At 37.6% G+C, this 15,507-nt stretch overlaps 1 protein-coding gene across 7 annotated transcripts in view; it reads left to right on the top strand.

Moving 5' to 3' along the window:
- The window catches only part of LOC137257702 (WD repeat-containing protein 7-like), a 56,932-nt gene extending 41,566 nt beyond the window's left edge, over window positions 1-15,366 (top strand). For all 7 annotated transcript variants that reach the window (XM_067795091.1, XM_067795090.1, XM_067795089.1 and 4 more), the window contains 4 exons: window positions 3,637-3,739; window positions 4,983-5,087; window positions 5,520-8,228; window positions 8,301-15,366. In XM_067795091.1, the coding sequence (XP_067651192.1) occupies window positions 3,637-3,739; window positions 4,983-5,087; window positions 5,520-5,705 (394 nt within the window). In that variant the 3' untranslated portion in view covers window positions 5,706-8,228; window positions 8,301-15,366. The remainder of the gene's footprint in view (window positions 1-3,636; window positions 3,740-4,982; window positions 5,088-5,519; window positions 8,229-8,300) is intronic.
- Window positions 15,367-15,507: the final 141 nt, after the last annotated feature.

The raw sequence follows: 15,507 nt of genomic DNA, 5'->3' as shown, positions 1-15,507 counted from the left end.
CGCCGTTTAACGCCAGAAGTTTCTAACTTTGAAGAAGACCAGGTGATCATATCTACTCTACTTCATTCGAAGAAGGATCAACAATTGATCTCCAAGCATCTGGCACTAACATCAGGTCATCATGCACCAGCAGTGAGGAATTCAGCAAGATTAATTCGACACTTCATAGAACTCCATTACTACGGTCAACCTGTACCAACCTGGGGAAGTGTGGAACTTGCTTCACAACATCTGTGTAAGACAGTATTATCTTCATTTGAAGAACACTGACACAATGACCTTGAGAACAGTTTACTTTTGTCAGTAATTAAGCAGCGGAAGGTTTCACAGTCTCCTATCAGTCATTTATACATATGCTCACTCGTGTATCTGAGACAAGCGTGAATGCTAGTGAGAGAATCACTGACTGCACAAGATTTCACAATAATCATTTGGATGCAACACTGTTGACGTCACATCTGGAATCTGATTGGTCAGAACAATGCCCTGCGCAGAATGCTAGTGTTCTTGTGTCAGGAAATCATCTACAGATGTAAACAACCCTTCCATCGTTGGAAAGACGTTATTTACAACCCAGATAGCAGTCTACAGCAGCATTTGAATGTTTTCTCGAGGCAAGAGGTCTTCTTACAGCAGATTGGACGTTGTTTAGCTGGAGAATTGCAGCAACAGATGGCCTTTTCTTGCCATAACTATAAATAGACTTCACATGCAGGACAGCTCGCTCACAATTTACAGTGTTGACGATCTGAAGATGAATGGATTCCGGTACCAACATCTTCATTACAGATGAAGCATGTACCTGTTCGTACTACCTCAGCGACTGTCACCATGTATATTCAGCTGATTGAAACATTCCTGCAGCAACGTGTATGGCGTTCACAGGAGAGTACTGCATTACCAGAAGATTGTTGATGAAGTCACATCAGCACAGCATTTGGCCTGAAGGGGAAGACTACAACTACGCCCATTACATCATTGCACAAAGACTTACTTTACAGAGCTGAAATACAAAAGTCATCTCTACGTAGATGCGTCATTACCAGATTGGGATGCCCACCAGGACAACAAGGTCGCTGCAGGAATTTGGGTGAGCAACAAACAGCACTCTGCATAACAACCATCTGAAGATGAAAATTGTAATCCACGTAGTACGACACTGGTCAACAGCAGTAAGGAACAAACTAATGATGGTCTACACTGACAACTCCAAAGTAGTGTTCCACATAAACAAGGTTCAGCATGATCTCGCATGCTGATACAGCTAACTTTCAACTCTTCGACATCGTGGATGACTAGAATCTCTACATAAAGGCATGCCACATCCCAGGTGCATGGATCATCATGGCAGATGTTGTATCATGTCCTCTCAACAGAGTGGATACATCAGGAGTCATTTTGACTCATCAGTCATACATTCGGATCACTGCACCAGGTTTAACAGATACCAACATTTGTATCTTCAATACCGGATCCTTTTGCATGGACAACAGTCGCTTTCAGCATCTCATGGGAAGGAAGGAATGCTTACACGTTCCCGCCTACAGTCTTACTACCGAAAGTCACTGGAAAGATAGAATAGACAACGATGCTGCAACTGACTTTGGTCGCGCCTTCTGGCCAGTGAGAGAATTATTCCCAGTACTCATCTAAGAACTAGGACAACTATCATTGAGTCTGCCTTAGTGGAAGTACCTGCTCATCTGTTCACACAGCAATCAGACATCATTCCGACTTCATGTATGGATTGTATCTAATCCATACATGAAACTTGAAATACTTGAAACATCAAGGGCATTCTGCTAGAGCCGTGAAGGCGATCACCTAGGCGCTACGTAGATCTACTGACACCTTATGCAATGATAAATGGATGCGATTTGAATCATATACCAAGTGGAAAGGCTTCATTGCATCGGAAACCACACATCCTCAAGTAGTGGACTATTTATACCACCTACAGCATACTAGAGGACAGAAAGGTTCTACACTATCGACCTTCTTAGCGGCACTCAGCTTCATCGTAACTATGAGATTTGGGATCTAGCTGACCAGCATGCCAGAATTACTTGCCCTATAACACTCGTTCAAGCTAGAAGACCAACAAAGCAGATTTAAGGCACCAGTTTGGGACATGAATGTTCTACTCCAACATCTCACCACTGATATTTACAAGCCTCTAGATCGGACATCCTTCAAACCGTTGACACAGAAAATGCCATTTCTACTTGCCCCAACAATGGCAGCAGGGATTTCAGAAATACATGCTCTGGACTTCAATTTTACACGATTTGACAAGAATCATCATGGGAGTGCACACCAAGGACTGTGATGGGATTTATCACCAAAAACCAACAACCACAACAATTCTGCACCGCTACATTATCTACAGTCCTGAGGCCACATAAGGATTTATCATTAATGCCCTGTCAGAACATTGACAGCGAACTAAGCCAAGGAGACAAAGTTCTAGCGCCTGTTCACCACACTATCTACTGAGACACCTATGTAAAATTCCTGCAACACTATCTCAGTATGGATGAGAACCGTTATACTGAATGCCTACAAAGCGGCAGGATTTGAACCTGCACGAGCCTCCAATCCACATGAAGTAAGAGCCTTGGCATTGGCACCCACTCTACATGGAAATAACTCACTTACAAGTATGGGCCACTTGTACCACAACAACTAATGCCTCCACAAAGGCACTGAGTTTCACTCACCCCATTTTTGTCATGATTGCTGTTGACCCTGTGCTTGTAAAAGAGTTACTTGTACATGACGAAGGGTCACAACTCCATGATGAGGACATCATGAGTTGCCATAGTTAGCTAGTAATCTCACTCTTTATCAAGTGACTTGTTGAGACCAAGACACTCTGTGGGGTATAATGGTTGAAAATCCATGCGCACATCTCGAACAGACTAGCATAAATGATTATGACCCTGTACTCATAATGGAGATACTTGTACATGAAAAAGAGTCGCAACTGGTCTTGATTGGAAATCTTGACATGCAGTTGCATTAGGCACCAGCAGTAGGCACCAGCAGAATCCAGCGTGGCCTGGCTCATCACCGTTTCTGTTGGATTTTGTAAGCAATATAAGCATGAGTCATGATAAGGAAAAATATGTAATTTTTTAAATAAAAATTGATATTTTATGCTTATCCTGGCTCATAATGTCAAGTCCTCCCAATCACCACCCTCAGACACCCCAGTAATTCTCATGTCGAGCTTATGGAACAACGGAGCATGTAGGGAGGGTCAGGTAGGATGGGCATGCAGGGAGGGACAGGTGGGGGTCCTTAAATACTCTGCTATAATATTTGAATTCAGTGACCCCAGATACATGAAAATATGTTCATCAATACTGGCCCTCTGACTTTCATGGTTTGTTTCTACCATTGATTTGCATTGTCAAAAATAACCCTAATGAACTAAAAGACTTAAAACAATGTCGACAGTGAAGTTGAGCATTGACTTGACTGTATTGGGTGACTTGGTGGATTGTCTGTGACATTGTTAATACTATCCATCAATTGCTAGGCCATTATCCTGTCATTTACAGGCAATAGTTATATAGCAAATACTGCTGGGTTCAACAACATTTTTATTCAAGTAATATCTTGATATTATAGGTTCAGTATGGTATCCTACTGTGGACAAACCAAGAGGATCTGGGTGGGGGCCAAGAACGGAGGCCTGGCTTTGTACGAGATGAAGCAACATGCCAAGTGTCAGGTAGGCGAGAAAAGGATGCAAATGAACATAATTTGCATAATTTAAACAAAGATTAAAGGATAACCTAAAACAGTCATGGTACTCATCAATACAGGATTCTCCGAAATGCTTTTATTATAAGCACTATAAGTCTTTGTTGAATGTTGAAAAATATTTGTGTTCTGACATTCCAATGTATCTAAGGGTGACCTTATCAAGATTTAGACGTAGCAACTTTAAGATAGCAATAGAAACTGGTAGATATGGAAATATTGAACCCAGAGACAGACTCTGTATGTACTGTATATCAAAAGGGTTGGACTATGTTGAAAACGAATGGTATGTCATATTTATGTGTAGTTGTTATAAAGGTTTAAGAGCTAAATACATTGCTAAATATATACAAGAACCCTATACTGTACACACTATGATAAATCTGCTCCAAAACAAACATTATGATGTTATGTATAGCATCGGTTTGTTTTTGTACCACGTTAACAATATTATAAAATGTAGGAACAAATGAGCGCTATATATACATCCTAAAACATGCGCACGTGAAAGGTGTAAACTATTATCTGCATGTATTATGGACCAGTGGCCTCCTTACTGAATAAACTGTCTGTCTGTCTGTCTGTCTGTCTGTCTGTCTGTCTGTCTGTCTGTCTTCTGTCTGTCTGTCTGTCTGTCTGTCTGTCTATAATTTCCATGTACAAATCTTGATGTTATTGATTGATACATCCGTAGGATATGATGCTTTATGAGCGACAATATTGCCTATATATTGCCTATATTCTCAATATTTTTCAGTGCCTTGCCCTAGTACCATATTAAAACTGAGACTCATTAATTGATAGGTATACTTATTTTATACAAGATGGCTTTGAAGACTATTATGAAAGTTGTTAGGGCAACCAAATGTCCCAGATATTGCAGTGCAAAAGGATGAATCGTATGCTGTGAAATACATAATTCATGCTTGTTGTAGGGTTGTATGGTCCCCAGGGAGTTGAAATTGAAAATATGATGCGCCATTGAAATGGAAATCCAATGATGAAAGAAAAAGCAAATCACCTTTGAGCAGCTGAACAGGATATTCGTGCTGTACAAGTATTAGCATAATAACAATAAATTCAGTCTTTGTATTCAGTTCTAGTTTTATTTGGTGACTTAATCTAATTTACACTGTCTGGTGTATATGGTACTGATACCATGTTTTTGAGTGTATGTGATAAACTGTATTATTTTGTGCTACTATTTCCAGCTCATCCCAGGCCACCACGGTCCTATCATTGCCGTCTCTGTCAACCCCGATGGCAAGTTTCTGGCTACATTCTCCCATGTTGACAGTAAACTCAAGTTCTGGCAGGTAGGAAACATCTGCCTTACCAAAACTTTAGTATTCTCAACAAAGAACTATGTTGATTTGAAGGAACAATTTGTAAAATTGCTAAAAAAAAAACCACTCTTGCTACATGTCTGATTCCCAGTTTGCCTTCATAATTATTGTTGTTTTGTCAAAGCTATTTATTGTATGTAAAGCCTCTCACCCATATACAAGTAATACAAATATACAGCATACGTTACAGACATTTTGCAAAAGAAATTTCAGTTCAGACAAGATACGTTTTACATGAAGAGCTATATTTTTTTGGAGGATAGAATGGAAACAAAGGCAGCTGAAGGATATTTTAACAGCTGATTATTTGGGATCTATTGTTAACAGATTACCTGTGGCTGGTTAGCATCACCAATGTGCATAATTTGAGTCTTTCCTCTAGTCTAAGCTGCTGTGTTTCAGACGGCTTCGTCCTCTCTGTTCGGTATTGGATCTCAACAGACCAAGTGTATTCGGCAGTTCACCACCGCACCTTGCCAAGTCACCCCTGTCACCAACATCCTCAAACTGGTCAGACTTGTATGGATCGACAACAGAACCGTTGTCTTGCTCACGGTTGATGGAACTGAGACAAAGTATTCTGTATAGAATGGTGAATTTGTGATGACACACGTGGGCATTGCATGATTGAAGAATGATATGCTGTGAAATGAATCAAAATGATTGAAAAATGAGTGAATGAATTGAAGCAATCTTTCATAGTGTCCTTGACTCAGTGTAGTACAGCATATCCTAGTGTAGCTGAACCTTTTAGTGGTGAAACAATTGATCATCAGTTAACAGCATAATTGTGGCAGTTCATAGATAACAAACTTAGATGGCATCAGTTCTCAGGAACTGTCCTGCATTGTCACTAGAACTAATGACGTGTTACAGTCCTTTTGCCATTTTCTTTAATCCACAGTTTCTTTGCACAAGAAACATGGATATCCATTCCGAAAGCAAACATAAGCTAATCGTCTGAAAATAATGAGATGTACTTCCTGCATTTCCCCTTGTGATTTCGTGAATGTAGGATGTTGGGCGTATGTGAGACTTAGTCATCTTGTCAGATAATTCAAGGATTTCTACTTTATGGATTTAACGTGTACCTATATTGCAGTCTCATGACTCAAAGTTCAAAGCTGCTAGTCCAATATCGGTAAAATTAGTGAATGACTGGTGACATCGGTATTTATGCCATTTGAACTTTTAGTTGGGCAGCAACTATGTAACTGATTGGTTGTTTTATACAACCTGACAGTATCAAACCCATTTGTTCTATTTCATCACTAGCATTGGAGTAGATGAGATGTATGCAGTGATCACCCCTAGAGACTCCTATGTATTGTCCTTTGCTTGAGTCAATGAAGTGAAGCCTGTAGTGCTGTCCTGGGTGGCACACAGGTATTCTGCCTCAGACTTGGTTTAGCTGTGATCAAGATATTGTAGCCTGCTTCTTGATTAAGCAGAACACTCCAGAACAGTGATGACTTGGCATAACATCACTGCCATGGGCTAATTTGCATAATCTTTTCTGTTGTTTGTAAACAAACGCGCATGAAGGTACTGGCCAAGTACAAGCGATTAGACATGGTCTTCATCATAAGTTTTTACATTGTTACATGAATAATCTTCTACAGCTGTGACAGTAAGGTTTATGACAATCCATATCTATATATGAAATGGGCTGGGTCATTTGCTTTCCATTATGCTTCCATGACAAGACATGGAGCCATACAACCTATGTAAACAAATGGAAATAGTGCTACTCATTTTAGGATGTTTGCTGAATGAAACTAACCCATTCTAACAATTATGTTTAATTAGATGTGTAGACTCATAAAAAATGTAAAAGTTAGATAGGTGTACATTATGTTAAATGAACTGTGCAAGATGTGATAAATTATCATGTCTTTCGGGCCTGTGACAGAGGTACCATGCTGGCTGGCCGCCTGCATGAAACCAGAGACCATATAATAGATTATAATCTATTATATGGTCTCTGATGGAACTCTGGGTAGGAGAGTGGATTTAGCACTGATGAAAGGTCTACAAAACGAGAAGAGGAGGGTCCCGAGTCAATGCTGTACAGTTCCTCAGTTAGACAAGTTAGGATGCTGTAATCATACACATCAGTCAGATATGATATGCTCTGATGAGACATAGTTTGCTATGCAGAGTTGTGTCCCTTGGGGAACCCAGATATCAGTAGGGTATTCCTTGTGACGCACTACTTTCAGTAATAGATTTCCGGTGATGTGCATGTATTTAAGAACCAGTTCCAAAAATATAACTTCACCAAACTGGAGCAAGTGTTCAACCCAAGAGTTATATGTCATTGGCTGCACAGCAACATTGTCCATGTGGTTTTGTAGCCTGTTGCATGTCATAGTATTCTGAGTCAGACAGCATGTGTCGAGTATGTAGTTCCCTTGTAACAGTGCTATCACCATTGCCATAAAGCTTTGCTTATCACTGGAAGTACCAAGATCTTGACCTATTTACAGGTCCTATATCAGTGGATTTGATTCCAAGATTCAACATAATTCTGTCAACAGCATACCCCACAAGTGGGGTTCTCCAATGTGGTCTGTGACCTGCATCACTTTTGCTTTCTACCCTTATTTAGAAACCATTTCAAGATCTGACCTGATTGCTGTTCACAGCAACATCAAACTCATAATGTGAAGCAATTATATCAATTTTATCATTACAGCACTTAGCATTGGGTTACTCCATTTTTGGTTGTACAACATGAAACATAGGTAACACCTTGGGACCATTGTATATAGAACATGGAGTATAACCTACACAATAGAGTAGAGTTGATGACCAACCACTTACTTGTTTTGTGTCAGGTATTGCACACAAAAATAATTGTTCTCCTGGATGTTATTCTAAACTTATTGGTTCATGCAAAACTGTTTGACTTAATCACTTTGAAACATTGACTGAAAAAAATGTGACCAAATTTCAGGATGCTCCCATTGCCCTGAAAAATAAAATGGTTGGTTGGTTCTTCACTGAGATATACCAGACAAAAATAGTTAAAGGATATATGAAAATTTTGAAGTTTTTAATAATGATGTATTTACTCACTGACACACTGATAAAATATCAATCATAAAAGTACCAATATCCCTAACTTTTTTGGTCCAGTGTGTTTAATAACCATGGTATAAGATTTATTAAATGTCAGAGTTGCAAAGAATATAATGATAATTTTCCAGTCATTTTCCATTCCTCAGAATTCATAGCAAGTCAAAATACATCATCACAAAACACATCAGTATCACTGGTAAATGTACTCATGGAAATACTGTATGTGCTTTCCATCCAGATTAAATTAATGGATGCAAATCTCAACAGGAAAGTTAGCCTAGGCTTCTGTAAGTTTGTTTGCCAGTAATACAGCATATTAGTAACAGTTGATTGTTAGAAACAGTTTTTGTTACAACAGGTGATTATAAATGGAAAAATTCCATTCATGTTTGAGTCATTAGTAGTGTACATAGGAGGTATCTAGTCATGTAAATAGCACTACACAAACCAGGAGACTTGGAGAGAGGAAGACACCAGCTGCACTGGCACTGTACATCATGGGTGAACAGGAGGTGCTTGGACAATCTGAGTAATGCTTTTTGTGATTCATCCGAACCCCTGTGATTTTAAGTAGGTGAGGGTTAGGGGACCAGGTATTTAAAGGGACTCCCAATTTTACTGTTCATGTGAATTTGAATTTGAAGTATTTGAGAAGCAATAATGTATTCATAGGCAATGTATGAAATAAGGCCCGTCTGACCACCAGAGACGGGCTTGATTTCTGACATGCTGCGTACGTTTGCAGCAAGCCAGCTCAGTGGTCTGGTAAAAATATTTTGGATGTTCACAAATCTTAGTAAATTCACCATATCTTGGTGTCTGGTCTGGTTAAATCCATTTTGGGTGGGTAACATTTTGAAGTTACCAGCCCTGATGACTGGCTTGGGTTTTGGCTTACTTCATACACTGTCATAAGTGGAACTTTGTTGGTTTGAACATAATCTTGAGTAAAGAAAATCCTACATGAACAGTTTAAGCTGATGTGTATACTACCATGGTTATGATTGAATTGACTTGATGTCTTTGCATCCTATGAAACTTGTACAAATCTCATCATAGGATATAATCTTCCTCTACTAAATGTATATTGCAATATGATTAATAGCTCATGCTATCAAATACTTCTGCCAGATTGATTATCCCAATACATTCTTGTTCATAAAAATCATGATGCATTTGGAGAAATATTCAAAGTTATCTAGAATTACACTCCACACTTTTGGGAACAGATATGATGAGAACTCTGAAAGACATGTCCCTTCAAATATGTGCAGTAATGTTGGGACAAGACATCCATGATATACAGTGTGAGTGTAGTGTATTGTGTGAGATGGGTATAACATCAAGCTAACTGTATATACCATCATCATGTGGGTGGATGCTTTTCTGCCTCAAACTGACCTGTTGTGAAAAGTTCCTATTTTGTTCAAATGTATATATGATTCTACTAGCTTATCAAGGAAACGGTTCGTTTGGTGTCCATTCTGCAAAGTATTGAAGAATTGAGGACGTCTGCTGGAGTGGTGTTTACAGTGGAACCCAAACAGTGTTTTATTAGACAATTAGACATGATTTAGGGCAGTATATGAAGCCAAGAGTTACAGAATTAAAGTCGAACTATCCAGAGGTGAATCTGAGTGGCACCTTATCTTTCTTAAACCCCTGCATCTTCCTTAAACCACACAACTTCTATGAATTGTCATCTTGTGTGATGTCATGGCACTGTTTGATGCAACCATGCTGCAATTTTTTTTTTCCTGAAATGCTTCCTACTCTATAGGTGAACATTTTCTGCTTATATTGTTAAACAATTTAGATGACAGTGTCATCCAAAATTTACTAACACTTGAAATTGTGCTCAATATACCTCTCTCACAAGTGGTAATTTGGCACAGTAAGTTATAGTAATAATTAACAGTCTGCATTAAAATGCACACTAATCATTCTTTATTTCATGAGATAGATTAAATGACAAAGTGCTTTTGTTTAGAAATATCTCACAGATAGGTAAATACTCTCCATCATACCACCAGACATGTTACATATTTTGAGAAGCTTGGGGTGCAAGTTTGAGGCAGGGGAGACTACTCATGTGATGATGTTTGGGAGCAACTACTTATTACTGATACAACATGCTTATGGTGAAGCCACAAGTTCTCGCATTACTGGTATTGCTTGTATTATAAATCTTTTTAATTATCAGGTATTTTGTGTGTGTCTATACGTTGTCTTGTGTGTTGTCTTTACATATTCCTTCTGTCCATCTTTACGGACCACCATGAAACACTTTCGTATATGATTCTTTCTTAGTGAATTCAGGAAATTAACAAAATAATTTAGTAATTTTGCTCTAAAATATGTGCATAGCTTTCTTGGATGCATCAGCCTATTTTCATGATGATAAATAAATGCACTGGTCATTGATGGGACTGAGATTTTATACTGATGTTGACAACTTGCCAGATTGGACAGCCACCGGTTTGACAGCTTCGAAATGAATTTTAATTATTATTATTATACAAGACATTTGTATTTTGCCGATATCCAGTTTTGCCAATTCAACTGCTCAAGGGAGTCATTGGATGTCCATGGCAACGGCACATCATATTTTCAATCACAACGCACTGGGGAGCAGACCATTGAATCAGTGACCATACAACAACTGTCAAGGACTGGCAATTTGTTCAAACCTAGTCACACTATGATATTAAACAGCCCTTCAAAACAAAGTGTACACAGTGATTTCTTACGTTGACTCTTATCAGTTGAGGTAAAAATGTGTAACATAAAAGTTGTCTTCTTATCAATTTAAGCTTTGTTCATCATTGTTTTGTTTTGTTGTGTTGTATTCTGTTCTGTTCATTGATTAATGTGTAGCTTAGCCAGACAGCTTCACCTGTTTCAATGCCTGTGTATGTTGTGTCTTCGTACTTAATATAAATCTATGTGTATTGAGGATTATAGCAGTACACCTGTATAGAACTCATGAGGATCTGCCTCAGTTTGGCTGTGAAACATGTAAATATGTATATATGATATATGATGAGAGTGCTGCATATCAACATGACAAGGAATGTGTAGCTGGGGAATTACTTAGTTTCATTGTCTTTATCAAACAGATGCAGCTGTTTCAGAGATGGTTTCTTTTTCTCTCAAATTGCAGTCATGATGTGTAGAGCTTCAGATTAACAATTCTTTCAGAAAATCCTCTTAGAATTATTAATGGATGTGGAAAGGGTGTTGCTGCTTCTACTGATGCCCTGAAATGTCAAATCCCATGATATAGTTAGAGATATTAGGTTGTTATTCCTTATAATATGATGATCAGTTAATACAGTGATACTGTATTGACTCAAGGCTGTGTGACATTGTTGCATTAAGTAGTATTGTATATACTTAACTGTAGTTTAAGTATCAATATCAGTTATGGTATGAGTCCTCAGTATAAATGTATAAATCTAATAACATGTATAGGGGAAATAAATAGCATGGTTTGAATAATTTTGTTCTTGCATGTCCTTAGGTAAATCATCCCATTCCAGATTGAAAGAAGAAAAAATAACTAAGGATACCTTGGACATGACTCATCTAATTGGGTATATTTGAAAGGGGATGCTATTGTATATATTATACCTCTGGCTGAAAGTAATCTTTAAGAATTAGTGTCTAGCTCCCATACAGTTGTTTATTGAGACAAACCTCAAATATCTGGATCTGATGCTGGACATGGATCTTCAACAGTAATGTGTGCAAAAGCGTCTTTTGATATCTTCTCCTGCAAGAATAACCATATCACCAATAACAATATAAATGCAAGTCTTATTGCTAGTTAAAAGAAACTAGTTGTTTGTTATACTCTCCCGTTATCCACACCAGTAAGTTATTCTCTTCTGTTACTCAGAAGTACAGCATTGTGATTCAAGTATTGCAACGGACTTACAGTTACATCTTGAGGGTTAGAATGTTAGGGAGTCTTTGAGAGTTTGTTACTCTATTTTGATCTATGGATCCTAAATATTTTAAGAGTTTGGAAAAGGAATACACAACTTCTTGTACCTGAGCTTTCTGTTTATAGTATTTATTACTATTTAGTAAGATTTTTCTCTGAGAGGTTACTTTTGATATAAAGAGACACAAGGGGAGATTCTATGTTAAGTATATTGAATGTTTTTTACTCTAAATCATTCATGCAACCTTCTGAGTCTGTAGACTGTAAATAACTAGTGACTTATAGTGAACTAGTATAACAGTAAATATAACAGTACAAGGTTTTCGGTTTGGTCTGTGTAGGTTCGATATACAAGAGCATACTTCCAGGGAAGTTGAGCAGCCATGTAGCAAAGAAATGCGTAGATTTTGACAAAAATCAATTGATTTGTAGACATTTTAGAATAGTGTTTAAAAGGATAATAAAAACTGAAAATTCTGAGAGATTTTTTTATTTTTGGTGTACTGAACTGACAGCTAGATAATGCAATTGTTTTAATGCTGTGGCACACTGTTTCTCCCCAAGTCTAGTGTGTAATCCGCTTCAGTGACTGAGAATTACAGAAATTTAGTTACAACATCATGGTAGCAGATGTGACGGTTGTTGGCAAGGATTGTGATACAATTTCATTACTGTCTCCTACTTACTGTATGGAAGCCAGTTTTGGATGGTAGATGTATGTTATGTATAGCATTAATATTGTTTGTATGATATATAGAGGATACTAAACGAACTTCTGTGTAGTACCATTTTTATTAAACGAGTTAATGATTTGGTATGAAACGAGCGAAAGCGACTTTGATACTAAATCTTTAACGAGTTTAATGAAAATGGTATTTCACGGAAGCGAGTTTAGTATTCTGTTTATTACTCGCCAACATAAAGTGACAGAAACTGCAGCGAAATCGCCTATAGTGTGAGGACACTCAGCTTTCAAGTCGAGCAAGGTCTAGTAAAATTGCGACAGCAACATTAGCATTGTGACGTCACAACTTTGAACCATTTTGACGTCATATGTCAAGCGGTATTACACTAGTGTAATATTGAAGTGAAAATATTACACTGCAGTATCTTCAACGGGCGAGTAATAAGATCTATTAATATTATGTTTGTTTCACAATCAGTTAATACGGCCTGATTCATGGTTTAATGTTTTTATGTATACCTTGCATGTTGTGTATTTGGTGTGACTTTGTAAACCTGCTTGTATGGCTGTACATGTAATGGGTAAGTGTGGTGTGATTGTCACGTGAGAAGGCTGAACACTGCCAAGTCCACAAGATAGAATAAGCATAGTCCTGAACTGAAGCCAGATCCATGTTCTGTTTTGGACAATTTAAAAGAGGCTGTTTTAGATTGTACAATGTTTTTGTTTTTGTGTTTCATACAAACGTTATTTATCTTTTTGCCGCAGCTGTAAAAACTAACATTGTATTTGCTGACTCTGCTGCATGTCCTGTAAAAAGGTTGTTGAAAAAAATTTGAAATGTCAGCTCATCTTTTTAGTGAGGAAAGAGTAAATTTTGAGGCAGCTTGTCAAAAAGCATATGTGACAAATGAGTCATATTGGGAATAAGATGAAAAATAGAATGCAATGGATGTAAATACATTACTTTTACAGTCATGTGGGGTAGTGGATATCCTTTCTACCTTTGTGTTGAAAAAGGGAGTTTAAATCATTTTGTACTGAAGAGTGTGCTGGTGTCCTAGAGACCAAAATGTGCATTATAGATATTTGTGTACTATAAGATTCAGCATCAGTGGTGTAAAAGTTGATAATTTCTTAAGAATTTAGAAAGGTTGACCTTTTTTGCTATCACAAGCATTTGGATCTGGCTTTCAAGATTATTTTTATTGCCAACCCATCACATGCCAAATACTGTATCCAAATATGACACTTAGTGTTCCCCCTAGGGTTCAGAAATGGCAGGGTAAATTCATGGAAAAGGGTACTTCATAACCTCAAAGGGCATGCTGGTGAGGATTATTTAAAAAACACCAAAATGTATAAAAAGCCAAATTGTCTTATAATTTCAATTCTAAAGTTCGCTTTTTACTCTTCTCGGTTTTTATTTTAAGGTTAGAATTTGAAAAAAGCATTTCTAATCTGGAAAATACACACTCGTCTTAGTAAACGACTGCGATTGAGGCAAGTAAGGGCAGGGCGCAAAATAAAGAGGGCAGGGCGCTGCGCCCTCCTAAATGTGCCTGGGGGGAACACTAACACTGTATCAATGTCAATGATATATTTTTAGTTTCACGGATTATGGTAATATGTTAAATGTACCAACATTGTATGTAAACAGGAATTGTAAAGGATTTTCACATAGACTTCTCAGTTACAAACTGAGTACTGAGGATTAAATCTTGTTACTGTTTGACATGTTGATTGTTGATCATGCAGTCAAGCACTGGTTTGGAAGAAATGTTGTTTTAAGCTTACTAGAGTTCTAGTAACTTTTAACTTCATTATTGAAACTTCTGTATTGAGGTTACTCTGACCTGAGTGTAACATCACAGAGGGACGTCATCAATCAAGGACGATGATTCGATCTTGAAAGAACAAACCAGAATATTTGACACAAAACCATGTCCATTTTAGCAACTAATGTTTCAAAGAATTCATTATGGGAGACTCTTTATGCATCATGTTGTCTTCCCTTTTGAGTAGTTTATTTAGAGACTTTGTGAACAAGAAGGTGTGGGGTTTTTTTAATTTTACAGAGATTCAGTAATTCATGTTATTGTCCAGTTTGATCAACCTTATTTATTACCCACTGAAGAGATTTGTATAAAAAAAGGGTGAAGACTCAAGGGAAGGGCATTTAAATATCTTTTGATAATCACTGAAATCACCCTTTCAGTGTAATGCAAAAGGAAGAACTGACAAGAATCTGAAAGACTGTAGAGCAAATAAGAAGGGTTTTGAATGTGTCAGAAGTGATGTTTTGATTAAGAAAATCTGATAGTGCTTCAGAACATTCTTGCAGCAATGTGTGAGGATTTAGAGAACACCAAGTTTGTATGCTCTCTTAGACAAAACCCTGCTTTGTGAGATGTGCATGGGTGTCAATGATATAGAACTTGAAGCAAACATAAATATACATAGTTATTTCCCTCAGTTTAGTCATGTATGTTGGCATTCCACTGAAATAATGAAAGTAATAAAGACATTGTAATAAACTTTGTCTTCTGTTCCATTGTTCTGCACCGTAAGCAGAAGAGTTCAGTCCTTTGTGGTGAAGATAATATGGACCCTAATGGTGGAACCCAGAATAATTCCTGTGAATGGCCAGCCTATGTTTGAAAATAAATTTT

Source organism: Haliotis asinina, chromosome 12, assembly GCF_037392515.1.
Source record: "Haliotis asinina isolate JCU_RB_2024 chromosome 12, JCU_Hal_asi_v2, whole genome shotgun sequence".
NCBI classification, from domain to species: domain Eukaryota; kingdom Metazoa; phylum Mollusca; class Gastropoda; order Lepetellida; family Haliotidae; genus Haliotis; species Haliotis asinina.
The sequence above is the reverse complement of the archived record's forward strand: the minus strand, read 5'-3'. Positions and strand labels throughout refer to the sequence as shown.